The sequence below is a fragment of the Barbus barbus genome (genome assembly GCF_936440315.1).
Source record: "Barbus barbus genome assembly, chromosome: 40".
NCBI classification, from domain to species: domain Eukaryota; kingdom Metazoa; phylum Chordata; class Actinopteri; order Cypriniformes; family Cyprinidae; genus Barbus; species Barbus barbus.
The window spans coordinates 20,945,560-20,967,608 of record NC_136718.1 but is presented as its reverse complement, the minus strand read 5'-3'; the positions used below and the strand labels follow the sequence as shown (position 1 = coordinate 20,967,608).

The 22,049-nt window shown below is 42.3% G+C and overlaps 1 protein-coding gene across 1 annotated transcript; it reads left to right on the top strand.

Annotated features, from left to right (window-relative positions):
• The first annotated feature begins 720 nt into the window (after positions 1 to 720).
• On the top strand, positions 721 to 21,848 carry LOC306859457 (calcium-binding and coiled-coil domain-containing protein 1). The gene is made up of 15 exons (XM_079400481.1): positions 721 to 1,015; positions 2,597 to 2,749; positions 2,837 to 2,939; positions 4,376 to 4,578; positions 5,648 to 5,860; positions 6,050 to 6,198; positions 6,896 to 6,965; positions 7,055 to 7,210; positions 12,770 to 13,024; positions 13,107 to 13,232; positions 14,835 to 14,930; positions 16,540 to 16,627; positions 17,680 to 17,927; positions 19,174 to 19,265; positions 19,879 to 21,848. The coding sequence occupies exons 2-15, from the start codon at positions 2,618 to 2,620 to the stop codon at positions 19,904 to 19,906; spliced, it is 1,959 nt and encodes a 652-aa protein (XP_079256607.1). The 5' UTR covers positions 721 to 1,015; positions 2,597 to 2,617; the 3' UTR covers positions 19,907 to 21,848.
• Positions 21,849 to 22,049: the final 201 nt, after the last annotated feature.

Sequence of the window (22,049 nt, the reverse complement as noted above, 5' to 3'; positions counted from 1 at the left end):
GGGGAGAGACTATGTAAACCATATATGTCTGACTCAGGTGCTTTATTATGTATGCGAATATTACTATATTATATAAAATGTCTCTTGCAAACCTGAAACATACGAATCCTTCTTTTGAACCGGATCTTTTTAAAGAATCTTTTGATACCGTTTACAACAGACCGACTGAATCGTTCTAAACGAACTGAATCGGCTCGAGCGGTTCTCGAGTCAACTAAACAAGAGACATGTCCGGTTCGGAACAAACCCACGAGTGAGCTGATAGTTTGAGCATTTTAAGTTGACCTGTTTTAAGGTCACTTCAAGTTTAAGCGGCTAATTAGAAATCAATCAATCAACCAATCAATCAACCAATCAATCAACCAATCAATCAATCAATCAATCAATCAATCAATAAAACATAGAAATACAAATAGAACATTCTACAAATGTTCACACATTCAAGACAAAGCCGCATTTTACTACAATAAATAGTATTTTTAGTCGAGAAGTAATAGAATGATTCATTGCATTGTTGTTTTAGACTGTTCAAAAGAACCGATTCGCGGAAACGAGTCAGAGTTCCCATCACTAGTTCATTTCGCAATCGCGTTCCTGACGTACACCTATCACATTGGTCAGCGGTTGACTGACACATTGACTTAACTAATAGAAACCAAGTCGATGAATCCGATGAGAAATGCGAACCAATCAAAGCACCAATAGCTGTACCGTTACCATGACGTCTGACTTTCACGTCGACCTTCAAAGCATCTTCATTACAGATGGGAATTTTAGTTTTTTTGAGTCTCTGAGCCATTATTCAGAACCAGCTCTGGAACTACACTTCCCATAATACACCGAGACCTCCAGAGCACCCATGCTTCTGTTTTTGTTATTGTTGTGAGGTTCAGCTCATCTCGGCGAATGTGTCAGTCTAAATTGCACTTGTCATCAGTCTCATACATGTTTTCTCCTTTATCATCGATCATCGTTTTCCAAGAGGACATTGTTCTGATTATCTAAGCTAAATCGGGTGAGTTTTGTTATACGACGATTGCGGTTTTTTCCACAAAGGGAAAAAAAGAGAGAGAAAAAAAATGCTGCATGTTCAGTAGCACGCAGCTACTGTAGAGACAAAAGCATGCCGTGTTTATAGCATCCCATCTCATTTGAGGCAGTCCCAGGGAATGTGTATTGACTATTACAGTGTTATAACGTTGTCATGTTCTTTTTATAAATTGCTGTAACAAAGTGTCAGATCTGCGTATGCATTGTGTTTCTTGTTTGTTGCTACGCTGTACCGAGTAACTTGAGATTGCTTCTAACTTTGGGCCTTGCTTGCAATGGCCATCCACTATTGTTGGCAATGCAAAAGTATTAGTTTTGTTTCGTAAGTAAGTAAAACAAATAAACAAAGGAGTAAACTATTGTAGCAATTATTGAACTATTGTAAGCATTATTTTTTATTATGCCACAACAATCTGGTGTTACGTGTCAAGTAATATTTAAGTACATTAAATTAGTGCATATCTGTTGTTTTTCAGTTTTTCCACTCATTTGACCAACTCGTATCAGGAGGAATCAAGTTATCCTTAATCTTTTCAAATAAAAGAGCATTGAAGCTGCAAGTTTCTGACATCAGACAGATGATGTCAGAAAGCGTCCTTGGCCTGTTCATGGAAAGTCTAAATATGGAGTGTGTAGTTTATTATGTGGTGCTAATGATGAACCCACCTGTCATTGCTTGTAATCCATACAGTTCACAAAGTCAGTCACAGCATTTGTGGCACCCGACAGCCTGTCACTAATGCTCTCTAAGAGCTGATGTGTGTCCGACTAAAGAAAGTCTGCACTCAACATCACTCATCTGCAGGAACTCGGCATCTAGTTTAACATAAACAGTTCCTCTTCACTTGCGCAATACATTCACCTCTCCCCTACTGTGCTCAATAAGCCTTGATAGTAACATCCATACAACTTCGTATGGACTAATTAAAGCCTGAATGTTTGGCTGTATTACTGTATATTGTGTAATTGTGAATGTGGATATAGACAAATGGGGCATACATATAAAGATAGATAACTACACACATACAATACAACCTTAGAAATAAAGGTTCCAAAAGGGTGCTTTCACAGTGATGCTGTTGAAGAGCTGTTCAGTGACCAGTTCTTAAAGAACCATGTTTTTTTAAATATATAATCTAAAAAGCCTTTTTCCACTATAAAGTAACTTTTGAGGAATGTAGATGTTCCATGGATGTGAAATATTCTTTACAGAACCATAGATGTAAAAAAAAAAAAACTTTTTTTGACCTCAGATATTGTATATACTCTACAATTGTATAAATGGCACATCTATGAACTTTTTCTTAATGTCAGGATTTTGTGTTAAATTTAATTTTCTTTTTTTTTTCTTTTAATTTTTAAACCATTATTTCAACTTTGTTGCAGTTTGATGGAAATTATAATTTTTTTTGGAAATGCCAATATTTCACATAATCTCTCAAATAATGATGCCATAAAACTACGTTTAATAATTAAATGAATGAGAAAAATGTTTTCTGAAGTAGTTTTAGATGGCATGTCAATGATCATTTTACTATATACCCAGGTGCATCTCTATTTTGTTGCCATGGAGATGACATGGGGGGTGGAGTTTCGCAATGTTGGAAGTTGCTATTTTCCTCAGAGCAGAGTGGACTGCCACTACACCATCAACCCACAGCACACATGGGCCAGTAACGACTGGATTGGACTATTTAAGGTAAGAGATAGAGCCATCTCCAGGTTCTTCAGCATTGGTGTAGCTCTTTTGCTTAATTAAAGTTGTTCTGTGTCCTTTTAACCTCAGGTTGGCTGGTCATCTGTCAAGGACTACCATACGTTTGTTTGGGCTGTAGCTCCATCCAGCTACAAAGAGGGGACCTCTGTCAACTGCTGTGTTAATTTCCAAGGTCTCTGAAGCATTAAAATGAGTGTTCAAGCCCTCTTGAAAGTCAGCTGATAGTCTCAATACAGTAAGAATAAAGAATAGAGTGCTTTAGGGACATTAAAGGAGCTAATTACAGTTTCTTGCATTGATTCACCCAACTGCTGGTCTCATTCACTGAGGTGCATTCAGTACATTAGCAAATGTTCCTCCTCGAATGGCCTGTGAAGGAGATAAAATGCCACAAAGGAATTCGCCTGTAGTTCGTTATTAGTAAGGATGGGCAGGATGCTCCCAAATTACCCTTGATTGACTTGCTTCTCTGCGCATTTTTGTGTAGAGTTGGCGATGCTTTAAAAAGATTGATTTTAGAGATGCAATTTATTTGAAAAGGTTTTATCTTGCTATGCTATAGCGTGCAGTTCTATCAACACGTAAAAACCCCTTGACAGCCCTTAAATTTAGTGCGAACATATCTGATTTTCTAATTATTCCCTATAGCTGATTAATATTAAAGAGTCGATTAATCTTTGCGACAACCCAGTGACTACCTCATTTTTGAGAAGTACATCTGTAGTAATTAATCTACAGTGTGGACTCTATATACTTCTTTTAAAGTAACATTCATTACCGATCAAAAGTTTTGGGTCAGTAACTTGTTGCTTGTTTGTTTTTGAAAGAAGTCTAAACTCACCAAGCCTGCATTTTTTTGATCGAAAATACAGTAAAATATAAATATAACTTAGAGTAATTTTTCTGTTTGAATACATTTTAATATGTAATTTATTCAGCATCATCCCTCCAGTCTTCAGTGTCACATGACGCTTCAAAACTCATTCTAATACACCGATTTACTGCTTAAGAAACATTTCTGATCATTATTAATTGTGCTTGTTAATATTTTGGTAGAAATAATGTTTTATTTAATGATGATTTGATTAATAGAAAGTATAGCCATTTAAGAGAAAGAACAGCCATTTACTTGAAATCAGAATTGTAACATTATAAATGTCTTTACAGTCACTTTTCAACAATTTAATGCATCCTTGTTGAATAAAAGTATTAATTTCTTTAAAAAGAAAAATTAAAAATCTGTAAGAAAAAAAAAGACCCCAAACCTTTTGAATGGTAGTGCAAGTCTGAGTTTTTGCAAGCGTGTGTCTGTGAAAGTGTCATCTGAGCTGAGATTTGCACAGTGCAGAATGTCAGCATTGTAGTTTGTGGTGAGTAATGGCGATGTAGACAGAGTGCATTTATGAAACCACATAAGGTCATCAGCAGTGCCCCAGGCTTCATGTGGTTGTCTATGAAATCTCCAAACTTCACTCACTATGAATAACCAGACAGGAAATATTCAAATATGCTTTGCCTATATTCAAAACCAGAGCCGACACATGACAATTGTTTTGTTTACAAGTTTTGTTGGCCTTTCACAACTGCCCTCTTCTCTCCCCTCTTCAGCTTCTTACCTACCAGGGCCTAGTGCCCAGCAGTACCAGTTTGTGTATGTGGATGAAAAAGGAGAGGTTTGTTCTCGCAGCACTGCCTTTACCTTCTCAGCCCCAAAGCCCCTTGAGGAGCTGGTGACTCTGGAGGAGGAGGGTCAAGGGGAGGAAGTGGCCGAGGACATGTTGCTGGTCATCCCCAGAGCCCAGCTACTGCAGGTCAGAGGCTCTCAAAAAATACGTTAAGACTCTAATTCAATCCATCATTTCACACAAATGAGACACAATAAGACAATGCCGGATCCAGTTGCCTAGGGTGGAAGTACCATTTCACTGTGTTTCATTCCTTAGCAAGATGGAAAAGTTTGCAGTAATACAATAGAAATTACACTGTTGTTTGGGCAAGAAAAGGTAAAAATGCAATAGAGAGATCTCCCAGTGTATAGACACTTTTAACCACAGAAGGCTATAGACCTCAGACAGACAGTCTCCATTTAACATTGCCACAATGTGTGGGTTTGTTGTGTGGTTTAAAAATCACATGAACAGCTTTAGACGCCAAATAGTCTGTGTTGAGCTTTCCAATCAAGTCAATAATGCTGTTTTGATACTGATATAGCATTGTTGCTGTCTTATATCTCTTACTGTTTTTATTTGATTGATTGCAGAGGTAATGTCTTTTTTTAAACATTTGTGAGAAAAAAAGACATTTAAGATAATTATTTATATTATATAAATCACACTTAACTTTGTTATTAATTATAGTATAAGATTATGTTTTTATTGAATTACTTGATCTGCCACAATAATGTTTTCAGAGCAAATATTGATATTAGGGATGTCAATTTTCGATCATTCCCATGATCGAACGTCATTTAATTTAACAGTCAATTAATCGATTAATCATTAAGCTTAATACTAAAAAATGCATCTACTGTCATTGGCATGTAATCTGTACATTAGTGAATTGTTTTCGCAAAAGATCCAGCCCCGTCACCGTTACTCATCGCTACTTGCACGTTTTTTGGTGTGTGAGCCGCACGCACCCCAAAATCAAATTGCTTTATTGACCATCTATATTTTTAATTGATTACATCTCTTATCGACAATTAATTGATCATTGATTAATTGTTGACATCCCTAATTGATATATGTTATTAACTTGATTAATCAGCATATAGGGTAATTAATTCAACTTTTTAATCAATTGATTTAAAACTGACCTAATCCATCATATGTATTTTTTTTATTAATGTCTTAATCTTTCTCTGTCGTTTTCCCTTAACAGAGTCGTCTCCAGGAGTGTTTGAAGGAGCGTGCTGAGCTGCTCCAGGCTCTGGAAGCAGCAGACCAGAACGTGGAGAGGGAGAAAGGCAGGAGAGAGAGAGACAGAGGCTCCTGGGAGCAGAGCCGCAAGGAGCTGGAAAGGAAGATCAGCGAGCTGAAGGAGGAAGTGAGAGAATATAGGGAGAAAGTTGAGAAGATGAAGAATAAGCAGAAGGTAGTGTAAACAGTCATTCCATCATCCTGTGTGGTCAGCCCCGGGTCACAGTTGTGTGTATATTTTGTCTTTACTGTGTTTACTGTGGTGTATATGTTCACACACATTGACAGAAAGCTAACTGCTAAATGTTTTTAGTGTTACGTTTTAGTGTAAACACCTCACTACCATCACACCTCTCTCTTTTAGGAAGTTGAGGATTTAGGTGAAGCCCTGACAGAGGAGAAGAGAGCCCTGCTGGCTCAAAAAGAAGCTAATGAGCAGCGAATCAGAGAGCTAGAGGAGGACATTAAAGTACTGACCCAGAGAGGCCTGGAGAGAGAGACTGACCTAGAAAGGTGAGAAGCTTTGTGTCACTTAGTTCTTGAATGTGTGGCTGGGTATTGTTTTAGATTTCTCAGTTTGACTTGATTCCAATTCATTTGGATGCATTTCAATTATAATGAACATTTTGATTTACATATGAAAGAAACTGTCTCTCTGCTGATGCTGTAAATTATGTAGGGCAGTGGTTCAGACTAATTCAAACCATTTAGAATCAGCTCATAAGAGACATTCATTTAGGAAATCAGGCTACAATCGCAGCTATAATAGCAGTCACATTCTATGTTTTTTAATAAGTGATGCACTGAAATTTCAAAAATAATTGGGACGAAATTATTGACTGAAACAGTTGGCGCTTCTCTGATGACTCTGGTGTCAGTGTCTATTCCGTGCACAAACCGTGGATAAGCTACAAAACATGTCAGCTGTGTGGATGCACAACAAGTGGTCTACAGGCTACACACACATACTACATAATTGAGCATTTTTAAGCTCTTATCTATTCTGAAAAGTTTAAAATCATTGTTTTGTTGCATTACATGCCCAACTATTTTCTCTGGGGCACATCAGGACATGATAGGGTTTCATATGATGTGGCCATATGCCCCCACTCCCTCCCCCCCAAGAGCTCAGTTTAGCACAGTAAACAATGTCTTATTGTCTCTATGAGCCACATGGTTGCATTGGTTCTCTGGTGTTGAATCTGTGTAGGATGAGGGAACGGGCCAAGAAAGCAGCAGCTCAAAAGAAGGAAGATGAGGATGAACACAAGAACCTGAAGGTTTGTCAGCTAACACCTATGCACTTATATGCAAGCATAAATACAAGTATATGGTCATAACTGTGTCATTGTTTTGTGTATTACACTAGATAAAGATGGAACAAACAGAGAAGGAGCTGCACAGTCTGTCAGCAGAGTTCCAGAGTCTGAGAAGCTCACTGGCTCAGAGAGATACACATGCCCTACAGCTCCGAGACACCATCACCACCCTCACACACAAACTCAATAGCGCTCACAGGAAGGAGGTAACACTCCAGTAGTTTTCACACCCCAGCTTTCACCTTGGATGTCTTGTGAGGCGTACACAGGATGTAGTGTCTCAGAATAGAGACTTGACACCATTTATCTGGGAAGTTATGTTATTTATGGGGACAAGGTTTGACTGTTTAGCATGGTCCAGACAGCCACTGCTGTTAGGTGTTGTAATTACACCATGTGGGGGCAGAAAGCATGTCTTTTAGTAGAAGCCATGTATTCTGAAAATAAATAAATAGATTTTTTTGCGATCAACATTTAAATATTTCATTTTATTATAGTGTGCTGTATATAACTTGCCCCCAGCATCTTGTAAATGGTCCATTGTTGTAAATGCAGATGTGACAAATCTGAACAATGTCTATTTAGTGCAGAAAATAAAGAAATTGATGCAGATGGATGTTAGAAGTCATATTGTCAGGGAATCACAGTCACCTGCACCTTCATTAGCCAGATCCCAATCACCTGAGTACTGATTCCCCGCACCTGTCACCGGCTAATGAACAGCACTATATCCACTCACCACAAGCACTCCTTCCTCGTCCGGTCTACCGTTCACTACCCGAACCTAGCCTGACTACTAACCTTGTGTTACTTACCTGCAGACCTCCAGATTCCCCCTGTTCCAAGTCTCCACCGCTCCTAGTCTCCACCGCTCCTGTTCTCCACCGCTCCTGGCTCTTCCTGGTCCTGTTCCTCCCCGCGGCAGTGCGCACCGCCGACTTCCCTTCCTGGATCCTGTTCCCGCTCCTCCACTCAGCATTCACCCGTGCACCTTTCACAATAAACCCTGTATTGACCTTACTCCTCCGTGTCTCCTAGCCTGTTCGTGACAGAAGACCGGACCGACTACAGCACCGCGTGTCATGGAGTCCCGGCCACCCTCGGCCGTCGACACGCTGGAGGAGTTGGTCAATACTCTCCGGGCTTCCCTTCTTCCGCCACCTGTCCCACCACCTGCCTCTGAGAGTCCCGTGGCCATTCCATCCAAGTACGCGGGTGATGCGGCGGGGTGTGGCGGCTTCCTGCTCCAAGTGTCCTTGTACATCGCGGCACAACCCCGTAAGTTCACCACCGAGAGATCGAAGGTGGCTTTTCTTACCTCCCTCCTGTCCGGCAAGGCGTTGCTATGGGCGCAGGCTATCTGGGACGCGCAGAGCACCATCATCAACTCCTACGAAGCGTTCACCAGCCACTTCAAGGAGGTCTTCGGAGTCGCCGCGGGACGCATCTCTGTGCAGGATCGTCTTCTTCGCCTACGCCAAGGAGAGGCGTCCGTGGATGACTACACCTTGGAGTTTCGCACTCTAGCGGCCACAAGCGGCTGGAACGAAGCAGCTTTACTGAGTGCCTACCGCCTCGGCTTGAATCCCCGCCTGCGCGCCCAGATGGCCATCTACGATGACAGCGTAGGACTAGAAACCTTCATGCAACGCGCTTCTCGCATCTCTCAACGCCTCACCGCCTGCCTCGAGGATGAGTCCGCCCCCCCGTCAGCTTCACCCGCTGCAAGCTCCCCAGTACCAGAACCCATGCTCGTAGACACCGCCCGCCTCTCCCGCATGGAACGTGCGCGCCGCCTCGCGGCCAACCTATGCCTCTACTGCGCGAAACAAGGACACTTCATCCGGGAATGCCCCGTCCGACCTCCACGCCCCGCGGTGAGTACCCTTCAACTTGAGCCAGATATTTCTTCACTATCACTGATGCCAGTACAACTCCTCACCCCAGACTCCTCTCTTACAGTCTCCGCCCTGGTCGACTCGGGCTCCTCGGGAAACTTCATTTCCCAAGCCCTACTAACCCACCTCAATCTCCCCCGGAGGCGGCAACCCCAGGAGCTCCGAGTCGAGACCATCCAGGGAAAACCGCTGGGGCGTGGTAGAGTGAGGTATCGCTCTCCTCCCGTAACACTCCGGGTCGGCTGTCTACACGAGGAGTCCATCACCTTTCTGGTACTGGAGGGGCCCACGGTGGATATCATCCTGGGACGCCCATGGCTCAATCTCCATTCTCCAGTAGTCAGATGGGATCCATGCGAAGTCACTCGCTGGAGCGAGTTTTGTTCCCAGTCCTGCCTGCAGTCAGTACAGAGGATCCCTACGAACCCCGCCCCCCTGACAGTCTGTTCCACTCTAGTAGAAAGTCCTGAGCCCCAGGTGAAGTGTACCGTCCCATCTGACTACCAGGCGTTCCGGGATGTATTCAGCAAACAGGCAGCCACTCGCCTACCACCGCACCGGCCATGGGACTGTGCCATTGACCTGCTGCCTGGGGCAAAACTTCCTAAGGGTAAGATTTACCCCCTGTCCATCCCGGAGCGCAAGGCAATGGAGGAGTACATCAAGGAGGCTCTTCAACAAGGCTTTATCCGGCAGTCAACATCCCCCGCCGCCTCGAGCTTCTTCTTCGTGGGCAAAAAGGACGGAGGCTTGAGGCCCTGTATAGATTACCGCACACTCAACGAGCAGACAGTCAAACTCCCATACCCGCTTCCCCTGGTCCCGGCCGCCCTCGAGGAACTCCGTGGGGCCCGCATCTTCTCCAAGTTGGACCTGCGAAGCGCGTACAACCTCGTGAGGATAAGGGCGGGCGATGAGTGGAAGACGGCGTTCCACACTCCATCTGGGCACTACGAGTACCGGGTTATGCCGTACGGCCTCTCCAACTCACCGTCCGTCTTTCAAGGCTTCATGAACGAGGTGTTCCGGGAGTTCCTCCACCAATTCGTGATCGTCTACATAGACGATATCCTGATTTACTCCCGGAACCTGGCCGAACATCGCCACCACGTTGAGCAGGTCCTCCAGCGGCTCCGAGAGCACCGGCTCTACCTTAAACTGGAGAAGTGCGAGTTCCATCGCTCCACGGTGCAGTTCCTCGGCTATACCATCAGTCCCGAAGGAATCCAGATGGACCAGGGGAAAGTCCAAGCCATCCTAGACTGGCCTCTACCACAAACGGTTAAGGAACTACAGCGCTTTCTGGGCTTCGCCAACTTTTACCGACGGTTCATCTGTCAATTCAGTCGACTGTCATCACCCCTCACCTCCTTGCTCCGTGGTAAGCCCAAGTCTCTGTCCTGGAACCCCGAAGCCCACGAAGCGTTCCAACAGCTCAAGGAAGCCTTCAGCACGGCCCCTATCCTACGCCACCCGGATCCCCAGATCCCCTTCGTCGTGGAAGTCGACGCCTCTACCACGGGAGTCGGGGCCGTGCTGTCCCAACACCACGGCGAGCCTCCCCGCCTCCATCCTTGCGCTTACTTCTCGCGGAAGCTGTCCCCTGCGGAGGTAAACTACGACATCGGCAATCGAGAGCTGCTGGCCATCAAACTAGCCTTGGAGGAGTGGCGTCACTGGCTGGAGGGAGCCACCTGCCCCTTCACCGTCATCACGGACCATAAGAACCTCCAGTATCTACGAGATGCCAAACGCTTAAACCCTCGTCAAGCACGCTGGGCCCTCTTCTTCACCCGGTTTTCCTTCTCTATCACCTACCGCCCCGGAATCCGCAACACCAAGGCCGATGCTCTCTCCCGCTTGCATGCCCCAGAAACACCCACAGACCCCGAGCCCATTCTCCCTCCAGCCCTCATAGTCAGCCCCATCCAGTGGGAACTTAACGACAACATCCGTGACGCCACTCTCACCGAACCCGCCCCGCAGGGAGGCCCAGAAGGGAAAACTTATGTGCCCCGCTCCCAGCGCCTCACCCTTCTGGGCTCAGCACATGAAGTACCGGGCTCTGGACACCCAGGCAGCCAGCGAACTCTCTCACTTCTCCAAGCTCGTTACTGGTGGCCCGGTATGACCGCGGATGTCATCAGGTACGTTCGAGGCTGCTCAGTCTGTGCCATGTCTCAGTCTCCTCGCCATCTGCCCGCAGGCAAACTGGTTCCCCTGCCAATTCCCCAGAGGCCTTGGTCCCATCTCGGTGTGGACTTCGTCACCGACCTCCCAGAGTCTGAGGGCCACACCTGTGTCCTAGTTGTGGTGGACCGTTTCTCCAAGGCTTGCAAACTCATCCCCCTCCGGGGCTTGCCCACGGCATTGGAGACCGCCGAATGCCTATTCCACCATGTGTTCCGCAACTTCGGCCTACCGGAGGACATTGTGTCGGACCGTGGCCCTCAATTTGTGTCCCGGGTCTGGAGATCCTTCTTCCGCCTCTTGGGAATCACCGTCAGCCTGTCCTCGGGCTATCACCCCCAGACCAACGGCCAGACTGAGCGTAAGATCCAGGAGCTCGGACGCTACCTCCGGTCATACTGCTCCCCCGATCAGCACAGCTGGAGCCGTTTTCTCCCATGGGCCGAGTATGCACAAAACTCCCTTCGCCAGGCCACCACCGGTCTCACCCCGTTCCAGTGCATGCTCGGCTACCAACCCCCTCTGTTCCCCTGGACGGAGGAACCAGCGGAGGTTCCAGCTGTGGACCACTGGTTCCGAGAAAGTGAGAGGGTTTGGGACTCAGCACATATCCATCTTCAGCGGGCAGTGCGGAGACATAAACGCTTTGCGGACGTCCGGAGATCCGAGACCCCCCAATACCAGCCAGGAGATCGGGTCTGGCTGTCGACCAAGGATATCCGTCTCCGCCTGCCTTGCAAAAAGCTGAGTCCCCGCTTCATAGGTCCGTTTAAGATCCAGAGGCAGGTGAACGACGTCACCTATGAGCTTCAGCTCCCCCCCAGGTATCGCATCCACCCCACCTTCCACGTCTCACTGCTCAAACCCTTCTCCCCCTCTACACCAGGAACCACGGGACCGGACGCACCCCCTCCTCCGGAGATGATCGATGGGGCTGAGGTCTACCGGGTCCGCAACATCCTGGACTCGCGGCGACGGGGCGCCCGGCTCGAGTACCTGGTGGACTGGGAGGGGTATGGCCCAGAGGAAAGATCCTGGGTGGCCAGGGACGACATCCTCGACCCCTTGCTCCTCGAAGAGTTTCACCGCAATCACCCTAGTCGTCCCGCACCCAGAGGCCGAGGCCGCCCCCGTCGCCGTGGTAGGGCGTCAGGAGCCGCCCCTGGAGGGGGGGGTAATGTCAGGGAATCACAGTCACCTGCACCTTCATTAGCCAGATCCCAATCACCTGAGTACTGATTCCCCGCACCTGTCACCGGCTAATGAACAGCACTATATCCACTCACCACAAGCACTCCTTCCTCGTCCGGTCTACCGTTCACTACCCGAACCTAGCCTGACTACTAACCTTGTGTTACTTACCTGCAGACCTCCAGATTCCCCCTGTTCCAAGTCTCCACCGCTCCTAGTCTCCACCGCTCCTGTTCTCCACCGCTCCTGGCTCTTCCTGGTCCTGTTCCTCCCCGCGGCAGTGCGCACCGCCGACTTCCCTTCCTGGATCCTGTTCCCGCTCCTCCACTCAGCATTCACCCGTGCACCTTTCACAATAAACCCTGTATTGACCTTACTCCTCCGTGTCTCCTAGCCTGTTCGTGACACATATATGCCAGACCCCCTAACTGCCTGTAGACTGTCACCATCTTTTGAGCATGACATGATTGTGTTGTTGTTGAGCAGGCAGCCAATGAAGTGGCTTTGAGTGAACTCCGGAGTGTTCAAGAGCGTCTGAACGTGAATCAACGCTGTGTGGAGACTCTGAGGGGGGAGCTGAGAGACATGGTCGCTCAGAGGGACACCGCACATGCCGAGCTCCATCAGGCCCGTCTGCAGGCCGCACAGCTCACACTTCAGTTGGCAGATGCCAGTCTGGCTCTGAGAGAGGGCAGGGCCAATTGGGCACAGGAGAAAGAGTCCCTGCAGCAGAATGCAGAGGTACTTGTAGAAAAATATTTTTTAAAAACACAAAGGCAGCTTTGAGACTGTTGTTCTTTAAAGTAATTGCATGAATTGACAGTTGGACAAAGCGCGTCTGGAACGCCTAAATGATGAGATCCAGCAGAAAGAGGAGATGTTGCAAGAGGCGAGGATGGAGAGAGAGAAAGCAGTGGTGGAGCTGGGACGAGAGAAAGACTGCAATCGGGTAAATACAAAAACTCTTATAATAAGAAAGATAATAACTGCTGTTTCTGTCTGTTTTTTCTTGACAAGAAGTGCATTTATTCAGTCGCAGAACGCCTTTACGATCACATCAATCCGGAGACGTTTCAGACACGTGCTCCAACTTCATTTCAGCAGCAGGCGCGAGTCAAACGAGAAAACCGGCACGCGCTGTAGCCTGTATCAATTCATATCAAAGTGCGGAATAAACTACGTTCATGCAATGTCTTGGTCAGTTAAGGCATGAAGTTACCAAAAAGGCTATTAAAACAACATGCCTTAAAACGGTACGTGCATGTAATATGTTATAACCTATATGAGTTACATTAAGAACATGTCTCTGAAATGGTTTTCAAAACTGTCCTGGAGCATCCCAGCACTGTCTCCCTCATCTAACACACCCGATTCAACTCGTCAGCTCATTAGAAGAGACTGAAATGGGTCAGAAAAGGTAGAGTTGAGAGAAAATACAATGCATGTTAGATCCGCGTCACGTTCAGCAGCAGCTCTTAAAGAAATAGCAGTCAAAACAACCTAATAACCAGCTGCTGTGATGTCTGTTCATCAAGAATAAAAGAAAAAAAGAGGACATCAATAACTTTTATATAGCTGTAAGTATTTATCTGTATTTAGTTTAGAATTTAGTGTTTGATAACTTTATTCAATTTCTGTATATTTCTGCTGAGGGGTACAGGTAGCCTAGCTAAACATAACATTTATTATAATGGGTTTATGTGAAGATTGTTTTAAGTTCACTTAAATTAGAAGTTATTTTTAAAGTCTAATAAATGTTAAAATTGATAGCTCTTAATTATAATGTAATGTTTAATGACTATAGTCAATGGTTAAATATTAGGGGAATTTTTTTTATAGGGAAATCAGTATTACTTGGTATCAGTGATACTGGCCTTCAGTCATAAAAAAGATGGCATTAAACAAATATTACAAATATGTTGTTTGTACATTAATTTGAAAATTGAATGTGAAATTATTGCAATATAAAAGTATATTTTAAAACTTTAATATTAGGTGGGATTAATCGCGATTCATTTCAGAAAAATATGTGATAATTAGTTAATTTTTTTAAATCAATTGACAGCACTAATATATATACATATATATATATATATATATATATACCAGTTAAATGTCATGATTATTGATGCAATTTTTTTTAACTAATGAACAAACTTTATTTAATAACTTAAATATTAATATAATTAACAAATTACTTTCAAACGGTGGCATGTAGCTTAATCTCAAGTAAACAGTTTTAAGTTTTTCAAGAGATTAAGTAAACGGTAATAAAAAATGAAATTAAGAGCAGTGGTTTTCTTGTCAATATATTTTTAGTCGTGTCTGTTTAATAGTGTTAACAGCACACTTTGTAGGAGTTATCATGGTCAGTATCACATATTTGCTTACATTTGTTTAGTGACCTAGAATGACCTCGACCATTTACATTTTTATATTATGTAAATTGAGGCATAAATTACATTTGCAATGCAGTGTCAATCTAAATATTTTAAAACATGTACTGTTATGGTTTCTAGTACTCTTGTGAAATTTGTGTTTGTGTGTTTAGGTTCAGCTAAGCGAGACTCGTCGTGAGCTGCAAGAGCTGAAGGCCAGTCTCAGAGTGGCTCAGAAAGAGAAGGAGCAGTTGCAGACAGAAATACAGGCAAGATCTCTTATTCTTATTAAAGCCATCTTAAAGGTTCTCACAGGTCATCCAACAAGTTTACAGAGTGAGCTCAGTCTCTGGGTAAACAGCTATCTCATTCACATGAGCCTGAAGGCATAGCAGAAACATGCTGTTGTAACAGTCCAGATGCAAGCTGTCTCTCAAGAGTATGTTTTCCTCTCTGTGTGTCTGACAGTACTGGTTTAAAGCAATTTTCCACATAGTAAATACACTTACATTGGAAACCGAGGAGGCGAGCGGCTCGAGGGATTTAAAAAAATAAATCAGACACTTGTATTATTTTAGTCTTTGCATGAATTCTTAAGTAAAGAAATCTTACATGAGCTATAAACTTTAAATTATCCTGTCTAGGTGGAGGAACATCTGGTTAATATGTTACCTATGTAAGGGCTGTGAATGGAGGTTGCAGAGCATAAACAGAGTTTGTTCATGCATATGCAGTTATGTGGCATCTTTATGGTATCTCTGTGCAGGCACCAAGTGAAAGTAACCAGGTTTACATTTTTGGATACTCATGATGTAATGTTAACATCTGAATAAAACTGATTGATGGTTGATAAACGGTTCTGTCACAACAGTCTCTTACTAACATAAATTTGTGTAATTTGATTATTTATTTGCATTTCTGTCTGTTTTCCTAATTTATTACTGTTTTTCTTTCTATTATTTAGGGTGAGCATGTGTCCTATTTTTCGGCTGGGATTTCTAAATTGCCAAAAATGTCTAGGTTTGGACTTTGTTTTCCAATTGTTTTCATATTTTCTGAAGGTAATGAGTGAAAAGTAGTTTGACTAATAGCATTTAGGCATTGTACATAATTGACCAATCGTGGCAAGCAAGAAGGGGGGACTGTAGAGAGGAATTTTCTTTAAGTCAATATGAAAACAAAGGCAAAACCTGGACATTTTAGGCAATTTCAAAATCCTGGCCAGGACATACCCAGGAAAAAGAGCATGTGTGACCACCCTATATTATTTATTGAAAATTACCTAGAATATTTTAACTACTTTAAGCTATGATTTTTAAACCTAAAACAGTTTTACAAAGATTTAGAGTAAGTACATAAAATACACGTTTATGAATTGTAAGGTGTCCAGTTTCCCATGTAATTACCATAATTTTCTCTATAGCTGTACTGAGAAAAGAGAAAAAAAGAAACTGCAATTGGATGTAACAATGAACGAACTAAAAACAACTTTGCAAATGCAAATCTGTGTATACTTATTAGGAAGTGCGTGGTCTGGGACAAACAGAATTTTAGAGGTAATCACATTTGGATTTGTCCCGATGAAAGTAAAAACAAAAATAACGCTGATATGGCTTCTTGAAAATATTTAGTTATTCAGTAATCCCACAACATTGGTCATGCTGTATTGTGTTCACACTGGTATCGGCCAATCACAACATTACAAACCCTCAAATTTCCTATTTCATGCAACCCTAACAGCAAAGTACCAAGTATTTACTGAAATCTGATCTGTTAAGACACCCATTATTTAAGAAGAGAATGAGGGACAGTATGGTATTTTAAATATTAGAGTGTAACATTATTTCATCTTACAATGTGAGGTTTGTGTGTGTGTAGGAAGTGATGGAGTACAGCCGTCAGCTGGAGAGAAGGCTGGAGGTGCTGAGTGATCCTAAATGGAGTGAGACGGCACTGCTGCAGAGCAGTGAGTCACTGTGCTTTCTTTAATTCTGTACAAACATCACTACACAACAACACTATTGTGTGTCTGTCTCTTTTCTTTATTGCCCTCACACAACAATACCACAGAATTCCAGGCGGCAGACAGCCACATCATAAAATGCCACACACCACTGCACAACACTGCGTTATACGGCCCTGCACAATGACGAGACTTCAGCGCCATACAACACAGAACACCAACCCCACCTCCCGCAAGCACACAACTCTGCCATACGAAATACAACCCTGCTTTATTATAAATTATATTATATATGCGACCCGTACTGGCATAATGAGTAGTAATGCGCACGGTCTAATTTTCAGCTACAGGCAAAAGAAGTGAAAAATATAAGTTTTGGTCAAATTTGAGGTTTTCACAAAAATTAGTTAATTAAGCCCTCTTCTGTCGATCCCAATGCTCCAAATAGTAATTAAACATCTAAAATGATCTTTATTTTTATGTTTTCTGAGAGGAGTACCTTTTTCTCTGCTCACGTCTGGATGACTACTGCTGCTTCTCACCACAAGTTGTATGTCTATTGTTGCAAAGCGCAGCATTCCAGATCTCTCCGCGAGCGTGCAATCTCCGTATAAAGTTATTGTTGCTAAATATATCTTGGTGAGATTCACACAAACATAATGTCTTATATGACAAACGTTATGTCTTACATGAAAGTTTAGTTAATGGTTGGAGGAAATCTGATGTGCAACATTATCTATTAGCTATATTGTGATTAATAATATAGTAATTATTATTAAGAAAAGAATTGGAGGGAATATGCAACGTTGCTTGGTGATTTTGCTTTGTAACCTTCAGAAAACTTTAACTTGATTTTTCTCTAAATCAGATCTGCTGACTCTATCGCCTTCAAATATGTAGCTCAGTCATTTTTTTCAGATTCCAGCAAGTCATATTTTGAAGGTATTTTAATGGAGAATGTCAAACACATTTTTGAAAATTTGCTCATTCCGACTCATTTTGCCAGCATGGGTCACATATTTAGTATCACTGTGAACGTACACCTGTGGTTTCAGGTCGTGCAGAAAGCCCACTGCTGTCTGATTCTGAGGATGAGAACCCCGAGGCTTTGCAGGACGCACACTCTTCTGGGCCTCTGAACCACTACAGTCTGTGCGAGCAGCCCCAGGCCGACCTGCTGCTCCCGGCCACCCCGCCACCTTCCCCCAGGCACCCCTCGGGCATGGTGGTCATCAGCCAACCTGCACCCCTCTCATCTCCACATCAGCCCAGTGCTCACACACACGCTCACAGCTCTGAATCGGTGAGGGTTTGTTGTTATCAAGTTATCGCAGTGAGCACATCCAAATATCTAAAAGTGATAAATTATATTTGTAGCTACATGAAAATATTTAGGGAAAAATTGGCACATAGGTTTGTTATTTAGATTCATGCATTTGGAAGACGCGTTAATCCAAAAAGACTTCTATTGCATTGAAGGTACCCATTTTATCAAGTTTTGCTTTCAGTGGGCATTGAACCCATGACCTTGCCGTTGCTATCGTCATGCTCTGCTGTTTGAGCTACAGCAGATGTTTAACTGTATGTTACCTACATCTTATGCTATGAGGCGCCTTCACCTCCAAGGCCTCTTCATATCAAATCTAATGTGATTAATAGACACACAAGAATCTATAAAATTTTTGCTAACAATTTTTTTTGCATTAGAAATAGTAACAGATTTTTGATGTGTTGACTTTCGATCTGAATCGAGTTTTTGCATTACATTACGAGAAACCTCTGGAAAGGCGCTACAATATATACAGAAAATATTTTTCCATCATCCAAACAACAATCAGCTCTCTGAATATCAAATTTGAGTAAAATTAGATATTCTTAGGGATCTAAATGCTGAATGCTCATGTTCTGTTTGAGAATTGAGGTTGATACATTATAACTTTCGTTGTGAATTACTAATGTTTATTAATAAATTAATACAATTTCAACATCCTTTATGAAAATTATTGCTTAAAAATAGCAGTGTTTGGGGTATCAGAGACCCCAGATATAAAATATAAATAATTGCAATGAATTTTCATAAGCTAAGATTCTCCTAAATAGTGTATAAACTTTTGCCATGCTCATTTTGATTTGTTTTATTGTATTTTTAAGCTACAATAATATTCCTTCTTCTCGAGTTTGTTTAGGATTCAAATTTAATGATTTTACCATGCACATTAAGCAAAATAAATCTCAAAAGAAGAATAAGAATCCTATTATCCAAAGAAAATAATACTGAGAATAATATTACGGCTCAATTTGTTGTAGTTCACAGAGATGCACTGAGCCACATGGCTTTTATTTTTTTTTTAGTTCTCTGAATTGCTGGCAAGATTTTTCGGCACTGACTAAAAAAACCCCAAAACTTTTAATCAGAATGGTATCAGATGATATTTCAAACTGAAGTACTTGTGCTATGCAGTTTTAAAAATCTGGTTGCGCTCGTTCTTCAGACTTGCGGTGAATAGGCCCTTTATTCATGTGTATGCGATTGTGTGTGTGCTTTACAGGAGGAAGAGTATGAGGCCGCTCTGTCAAGAGGGCACAGCTCTGGAGAGGAGACGGCTCTTCTCCTGCCTGACAACAGAGACACTACCCTCGGGTACAGCACGCACAAACACACATTCACTGTCTATAAACCCCATCAGTCACACTGTCATTATCTGTGACCTGCAGACACGGGCTCAGATAGATTTTCACATATACTCTTACACAAGCCACACAAGTAAATATGTCACTGTCGCAAAAAACATTCAGCCCTTCTCTCTCCCGAATGCCTGGCTTTATATCTCCCTGTCACAGTCTGTCTCTTTTTCTGTCTTTGCACACTCGCACACGCTAATGCAGGCCTTTATTTATGGTGACAGTCCGAATATGGTGAGGAGATGGAAGTTTTGAATACCACCTCATAAAATTAGTGAGGGAGAAGAGAGCGAGAGAAAAGAAAAGGGGGAGTTCTGTGAGGGGAGGACAAGAGGACAGATAAGTTGACAGGAAGCTGTAGCAATGATTTACTGAGAAGGTAGACAGCGCTCACCGGCCAATTTTCAGCATCATTAAAACCCTTTCTCCCTCACTTCTCTCCTTCACCCTCATTCTTTCTCTTCCTAACTCTACTCCTCCGTCACTATCCATCTCTTTCACCCTCTGCTGTCTATAAACGCACCATTTCTTTCCAAACTCACCCTTGTCCTGTTGTGTGTGTTGTCATGCAGCGATCTGGAAGAGAGCCCCTTGTGGTGAGAGGCAGAACTGCAGGAACCGAGGGCCAACGCAGCATGGACTGCTTTGCACCAGTGCAACACGTGTTATGAGTTTTGTATTTAGAAGCATTTGCGCTTTATATCATATTGACATGAGTATTTAAATATGCAATTTGCTTTACACTTTATGCACTTAGAATATGCATAAGCTATTAGACCTCTTTATGTCGCACACGGTTTTAAGGTAACTTGCACGGATGTGTTATTTTACACATATCAATTGACAAGCAGAAGGCGTCTGAATTGAGCAGATCGAGAGAAAGGTTGTATTAGAGGCGGAAGAAGTAAAGTGTGTTTCTCTCTCTCTCTGTGTGTGTGTGTGTGTGTTAGGGTTGTTTTCCAATCTTGATTTTCTTGTGTTCTGTCATAAGACTTGTACTGATATACCAATTATCATTAATCTGCATCAGCAATAATGTAAAGCACAATATCATCCAGATCCTTTCAGGTTTTAAATGTAAGATTTAGTTTGGGTGCTCTTTATTTCGTGGGTCTTGTAGAAGTGTCGTTAACTTTTTTGTTTGTTTGAAGATAAGATTGTGTGAAAGTTCCCACATTAAATGATTGATTATGTGTAATGGGATACACCAGCGACTGATCGTCCTGTTTAAATGTAAGAGCAAAGAGTGGCACTTTAGATTCCTTTCAGGACGTTTACTCTCATCTTCATGGAACATTCATGTGCAAGATCTTCTTTGGAGGAAATCCACTTTAGCATGGAGCCTGAGGGAATTATGAAGTTTAATTAGTCAATTTAATTGAATTCTTTAAATTTAATTCCTCTAATTTTATATTTGGTGCTTTATTGTAGTTTCATGCAACACTGTTTTACATTAACGATAAAATTAATATTTGTATGCAAAACGTACTAAGACAGTTTATCTATTTAATGTTCCTCTTGAGGTTGGCGATACATTAGAACGTTTTTGCAGTACTGTGAGAAGGACTTTTAATTTTAAGGCATGAATTGAACTGCTTTATATTATGCCTCACGAAATTCAAGGAATCTCATCTTTAATTCAATTTAATGTGTGATGGCTTAATGGTGCGTCACGTGGATCATGTGGAGAACATTATTTGGCTGTGTTTAAGCTCATTACCTGAGGATAAATTCATAATTTCAGAACACCATGATTATACTTTAATAACATTCACAGGGAGAATATTTTAATGCATATATTAAAAAGTAAAATAATGAAGGGGAATATTATGAGAAGGTTTCATACATTAAAAAGTACTAGTTCTTTTGTTTTTCTTTTGAATGTTTGAAACATTTTCCTGTTGGGCTGACTGTAAATGCAGAACCTTTATTTTGTTTGGTTGATTTGTTCTTGCTGTTTACTGTAGGGTCATGTTTAAATAGCTCCTATATGTTATTTGCCTTTTATACAACATGTCATAATCTGTATTGACTTTAAAAGTGATGTAACCATTACACCTCACTGAAACAGGCTTTAGCGGTCACTCTGTATACATCAGTCTACTGTATTTGTATTGTGCGCTTGACCAGGTTTTACTTTGATTGTTTTAAAGCTGTATTCTAGAGCTTCATTTTAGCATCAGGATATCAGAGATTGAAAACGATTCTCGTTTTTAAGAGATACACTTCATCTGAACCTGAAATTTCAGTTTGGAAAAAGCAAAAAAAGATTCCTGTTACCCACTATACTACAGCCGGAAACCTGTTTATGGCAGAGAATATATATTAAGATGAGTCATAAGTAATGGTTGTCCATTTTCTTGAAATCCAGTAATGTCTAAAATAACACAGGTCATTTCAGGTCAATACAATCAGAGATTTGGATTTATTATTAGCTTTTTTTGTGCATTTATTCCTTCTTTCACTTATCTAATTTGTTTGTAGGTTATGTGGTTCTGTTCAGGTTGTGGGATTGGTTTCATTAATAAAATAATGCAATGTTTGTTATGTGTCCACTGGCTCTTCTTAAGTATTGGATAGTACCTTAAAATAATTGTAATTTGTTTCCATTAGTTATTCCATTAGGATAGTTCACATAAAAATGGCCAATTACACACCCTCAAGTTACTGATCCCATAGTATGAAACAAATATATAATGTAAGTCAATGGGAACCACCAACTATGGTTACCCACATTCTTCAA